General features: G+C 39.7%; 1 protein-coding gene and 1 non-coding gene across 2 annotated transcripts; one reads left to right on the top strand and one right to left on the bottom strand.

The window, feature by feature from the left end:
- The first annotated feature begins 1,876 nt into the window (after positions 1-1,876).
- Positions 1,877-5,261, top strand: LOC100263038 (rop guanine nucleotide exchange factor 7). Its single transcript, XM_002272874.5, has 7 exons — positions 1,877-2,759; positions 2,832-2,948; positions 3,059-3,213; positions 3,603-3,677; positions 3,758-4,048; positions 4,169-4,525; positions 4,616-5,261. Exons 1-7 carry the CDS (start codon positions 2,156-2,158, stop codon positions 5,120-5,122), a joined length of 2,106 nt encoding a protein of 701 aa, XP_002272910.2. The 5' UTR covers positions 1,877-2,155; the 3' UTR covers positions 5,123-5,261.
- A 252-nt stretch (positions 5,262-5,513) lies between these two features.
- Positions 5,514-5,585, bottom strand: TRNAP-AGG (transfer RNA proline (anticodon AGG)). The gene has a single exon. It is a non-coding gene; the product is annotated as a tRNA-Pro (tRNA).
- Positions 5,586-6,000: the final 415 nt, after the last annotated feature.

Below are 6,000 nucleotides of genomic sequence, written 5' to 3'. Positions count from 1 at the left end.
TGGCAACATATACTGGAGCTCCTTAAATTCTTTGGAACGGATTTCAAATTTCAAAGGGAATAGGGAGGTTGATGGGCTCTCTTTATTCCCAACATAAAGAAAGAAAAAAAAAGAAAAGAAAAAAAAGCATAGTTTAGGCATGCTATTTTTTTTTTTTCAAAACGCTTTTCAACATTTTGAACAGCAAAGCTTCGTAAACCATTTCTGTTTTGATTGGGTGCATTTGTGTCCAGCAAAATGTTGTCTCGACAAAATATTTCCTCTCAAAATGCCTCAAATCACACGAGTCTCGAATCACCAAATACGTTGCCTTGAATACCAAACTAGGTTATGTTCTCCTTTTTCCTGGCATCATTAGCAATGTTTACATTACCAATTGTTCCCCGCGCAATTGCTGGAAAAGTATGCAAGGGCAAAAAATATTGAAGGCTATCTTGGGAGTGTCATAGAAGTCAGCGGAGACAACAATTAATATGATGAAACTTATGATATTTAGGAGCGTTCCCCCATTTACTTCTTTCACTACTTAATTTATAGCCCATAACGCATAAGGGTTTGTATTCAAAAATTGAAATAGGATGAGGGAGGGAGATCGTGAATAAACTTCAAAGGAGGAAAAGAGCATATGCAAAAGAAACGTGTGATAGCTTTTATACCACCCAGAAGGCTAGAAGAAAAAAAAAAGGTCTCTGCTTCCCTCTGGGGTTTTTCAAATATTGGGTCGACATCAACCAAACTTACAAAACAGTTGGGAGGAGGCCATCCATGTTTGCAAATATTCAGATGGAAGTTGGAACAACCGGCAATATCATGATGAGAGGAATCGGAAGTGGTAGAGGACATAGAGACTTACAAGGAAAGTTACAAAACTAAGTGGCCAAGTAGATGGTTGGGAGCTACTGTTTTTTATCATATCATTTCAACCGCTACTCTTTGTTAGCGTTAGTTAAGATAGAAATCCCATATTAAGTCCTTTTGGACATTGTTGCCATTATGCTTTATTTATTACTTCTTACGAGCCACATTGGCTCTAAAACGTGACTGCAATTAGTATTCTTAAAACATAAGAAAGGCTCTTTTCTCCTTTCATGCTTCTTTAATGGCATGTAATATGAATTCTTAAGGAACATTTATATGAGGAAATTTAACATTAGGTTGATAAAACAAAGAAGCATCCTTGTAGAATCCGTTGTGTGGCCAAAATGCCCTCAAAGAAGTTAATTCGTCGCCAACTTCTTTTGGCTCCAATTCATGTGGTTTCGAGCTCAGATTCCAATTCCAAGGAGGAAGCCATAGGTGTTCCACTTTTATTAGATGAGGTTCTACAGGACAGATGAAACTGTACTTTGCTTCTAGGACCCTAAAACACTTATCCCCTTCAATTTCATTTTATTTTTTATTTAAAAAAAGATCCGATTTTTCATTTTTGTCGTGAAACATCTCCATCCCCTTTAATTTAAACAGGCGCTGGCCTGCCCTTCTTTGGATTCCCTACTTTGCCTCTAAAAACAAAACATCCTTTTTAGGTTACATTCGCGATTGCCAAAGAACCCACAAATCTCCAGTCTGACTAACCTAGAAGTTTTATTTATTTATTTCCTCAAATTTCAATTTGTTATTGAATATTCAGTCATTAAATGTAAGCAAGTACCAACCATTAAAAAGAAAAAATGTGGCAATAAAATGCTACATTATTATCAAACAAAATGTTATATAATTTGAAGAATAAGGGCAATTGAGGTATAGCAGTAGAAAAGCAGTAAGGACTAAGGATTAATTGGTGGACGTAATCGATAGATTCGTCTCTTACACGACTCCCATGAGCTTACTTTATTATTAAATTTAATTTGAACCAAAGCATAATATTTAATACCCAATGAGGTGTGGGAGCTTGTTGAAACAAAAGCAAAAGCAAGGGCATAGAGAGTGTAGAAATATTAATGAGAAGAAGAGGGCGCTCCTTCTCTCCCACAATCTCCTACACAGTACGCGCTATCATGTGTCTCAGCAGGCTTCAGTAATCATGCATACCAGCTTCACTGCCCTTCTGTAAACTTCTATATATGATAATGTTCCTCTACGATATATCCACCAATCTTTCTGCATTTCCGTTTTTGCCCCCCTCAGAGCCAGACATGGTTCAAGCAGAAACCTTATGGATAAAGCTTTCACCCAACACCAACGGACAGAAGTACCCCAACTCCCGCGACGGCATGCCCTCTGTTTGCCATCCGTGAAGCCGAAGAGTTCCAATAAGTCTACTGCGTTTCTCGTATTGGGTCGTTTCTGGGTGTCGAAATATCTTCGAAATTTGTGTTGCAGAGGGCAGTTTTCTAATGGGTTTTGTGTGAGGAGGATTCGTTTTTCTGGCATGGTGGTGAACAACTCTGTCTTTTGTGATTCGCCTGGGTTTGTCGAAGGGGCGACTGAAATGGAGGGTTTTATAGAGAAGGGTGAAAAGGTTGAAGAGAGGGAAAATGGATTCGGTGACAGTGGGGGTGGAATCGAGACTTTTGGAAGTTTGCTTGAGGAAGAGGGTCGCGAGTGTAGTTCGAGCTCTGATTCTCTGACTTCGGAGGCAACGGCTAACGAGGAGCAGAGTCACAGCAGTTCTGAGGAATCATCTTCGCCACTTCCATTGGATTGGTCTGTTCAGAAACAAGAGTCATCACATTCTCTCAGTTCTGGTGATCCTGATGGCGCAGAGAAACCCCATTCAGATGAGATGAAATTAGAGAAACAAGGTTCAACAATTTCGGGTATGTCTTGTTTCTTCTCTTTATTAAATTTCGTGACATATGTTTGACAATTTGATTCTGGGGTTTGGGCAGATATTGAGATGATGAAGGAAAGATTTTCGAAATTGCTGCTTGGAGAAGACATGTCAGGGTGTGGAAACGGGGTGTGCACAGCACTGGCTATCTCCAATGCCATTACTAATCTATGTGGTATGCTATGTGTTTATTTTTTGAAGTGTTTGGATGATGGGAATTATAAATTTACAACATTGGCTTTTTTCCTTCTAATAGTTACTGCTCTTTCTTTTCCCGATTTCCAGCTACCCTGTTTGGGCAACTTTGGCGATTGGAACCTTTACCTGCAGAGAAGAAGGCTATGTGGCGAAGAGAGATGGAATGGCTTCTTTGCGTTAGTGATCACATTGTTGAGTTAATACCCTCTTGGCAGACTTTCCCTGATGGGAGCAAGCTCGAGGTAAAATCTGTTTCCATTTAGTTTTCAAAGTGCATCCCCTTTCAGTTTGCTGTGTTAATTGTACCAAAAACCCTAAATAACAAACCTTTGTAGCTCGAGGTAAAATCTGTTTCCATTTAGTTTTCAAAGTGCATCCCCTTTCAGTTTGCTGTGTTAATTGTACCAAAAACCCTAAATAACAAACCTTTGTCCGATATAATCTACACCTGCATTGACTTGAATCCCTTGCAAATTTGGCTGAATTAAACCGTATATGCATTCACTTCGCCCAAATCACTCCGCTGTTTATAAATGAAATGCTGGAAAATCTAATGAAACATCAATTGACTATGATGTTGAATGGATGACTAATTTTTTGTGTTTGTTACACTTCCTTTGATATGATTCAGGTCATGACTTGCAGACCCCGATCAGATCTTTACATTAATCTCCCAGCTCTGCGTAAATTAGATAACATGCTACTTGTAAGGTTCACTAAAACTCATTTCCTAGTAGACTGCTTCTAGATTCATGATGTCATTCTAACTAGAAGACTATTTTTCAGGAAGTATTAGATAGTTTTGAAGATACGGAGTTCTGGTATGTTGATCAGGGGATTCTAGCCCCAGATACGGATGGGTCATCCTCTTTCCGAAGGCCCCTTCAGCGCCAAGAGGAAAAGTGGTGGCTACCGGTGCCTCGAGTACCACCTGGTGGCCTCCATGAAAATTCAAGAAAGCAATTGCAACACAAGCGTGATTGCACAAATCAAATACTGAAAGCTGCCATGGCAATCAATAGCACGGCGTTAGCTGAAATGGAAATCCCAGAGTCATACTTGGAAGTTCTTCCAAAGGTATTAAAATGCTGCGAAGCACAGGAGTTTTGTGATACCAAAAAACATCTGTTGCTAGATTTTTGGATGAACTTAATCAAAAGACACCTTTGATGATATTTTGCTTGTACTTGGTTTCAGAATGGAAAATCAAGCTTGGGTGATCTTATTCATCGATACGTTACATCAGATCAGTTTTCCCCGGAATATCTGCTCGCCTGTCTTGACTTGTCCTCTGAACATCAGGCCTTAGAGATTGCCAACAGAGTGGAAGCCTCAGTCTATGTGTGGCGTCGGAAAACCAATTCAAAACCCATTAGTAATACAAGTCGGTCCACTTCACGGTCATCTTGGGAAATTGTCAAGGATCTGATGGTTGATGCTGACAAGAGAGAATTGCTTGCAGAAAGAGCAGAAAGCCTCTTGCATTGCATGAAGCAGCGGTTCCCTGGTCTCCCACAAACAACCTTAGATATGAGCAAAATTCAGTATAACAAGGTTCACTTTAAGCCACTGAGTATTTTTGTTCTATTATTGCATTTCATTTTCTATCTAATACTCAATTAATTAAATTTAACATTTATTTAGGATGTCGGGAAATCCATTTTAGAAAGCTACTCCAGAGTTTTAGAGAGCTTAGCATCTAATATTGTCGCTCGAATTGACGATGTGCTCTATGTGGATGACTTGACGAAGCATTCAGATCAACTGTTGTCAATCTCTAAAGTCGGTGTGATGGCTCACAAGGGTGTTTCAATTCCATACTCGGTGCCTGTCCCAAACACTCCATATAAGACAGCTTTCACCACACCAAGCTTTTCCCCTGGGCAGTTGGTTAGCCCTGCTAATGGAGACAGATCACCATTCATCAATGACTGCAATCTTCTGCATCGAGGGTTTGGCGTGAAAAAGGTCTTGACGGATTATCTTAGTATTGATACAAAGGAAAGAGGCTGTGGCAAACCTATTGAGGGATTGGAATCAATTTCAAATACGGTTCAAGATGCATCGGCTCATCAAACTGGATCAGAATTTTTTGAGCGTAGAAAAGAAGGGGTCAGCTCTCTAAGACATGGCTCGGTTGTAGAAGGATGAGAATGCTGGAGGTTTGCCCTCTTGAACTAATTCTGAGATTTGGTCTCTCGCCGAACCCATTTATGTATGCTTTACGTAGATATACAAAATGTACTGGGGAGTGGAAAAATTAATCAAATTATTTAATTTTGTTGTAAAATTGGATTGCCAAATGGTTTTCGTCATGGGCCTTCCACGTACATTGTTATGAGCTTGCACCTAGTTGGAACCAAATCAGCTTTGATATAATTACAAAAAACAGAACTAAGTCGTTTCTTCCTTCAAGTATACTTCTGCAACTGATATAAATCAAAGGAGGTGACTTCAGCTTGGTCATAGGGAAAGAAGAGGTGTTGCAGGCAATGTCCTCCAGCATTTTTCCCTGAAAATTGTTAAAAACTAAACGAAAAGTGGGGCATTCCGAGAATTGAACTCGGGACCTCTCGCACCCTAAGCGAGAATCATACCACTAGACCAAATGCCCATTTTGGAAGTCGTTCTGAACATTTGTTATAAGTCATCTAAACACACCCATAACGACAGAGAAAATAGGGAAAACCATCCTGGTGACTTGTACCAAAGCTAAAATCATTGCCTCCGAGGCATGTTACATGAAGTATGAACACATCAACCGTCGGAGTATAAGACTAGTTATTTTATTCAAGTTCAGTCAACCTAGATTCTGGAGACACTCTCCCTTTGTTTGCCCATCTTACTTTCCTAATGACTTTTATCACATTAAAATTAGGGATGGCAATGGGCGTGTCTTTTCGGGTATCCGCCCCTCCCCGCCCTTAATGGGACGGTATTTAATTTTAATAAACGGGTTTAAAATTTTTTTTTAAAACCCGGGGCGGGTTCGGCTATTGCTTCACCCCGATTATGTATAAAATTTAATT

The sequence above is a fragment of the Vitis vinifera genome, chromosome 8 (assembly GCF_030704535.1).
Source record: "Vitis vinifera cultivar Pinot Noir 40024 chromosome 8, ASM3070453v1".
Classification (NCBI taxonomy): Eukaryota; Viridiplantae; Streptophyta; class Magnoliopsida; order Vitales; family Vitaceae; genus Vitis; species Vitis vinifera.
Note: the sequence above shows the minus strand (reverse complement) of the source record. Positions and strands in the feature narration are given on the sequence as shown.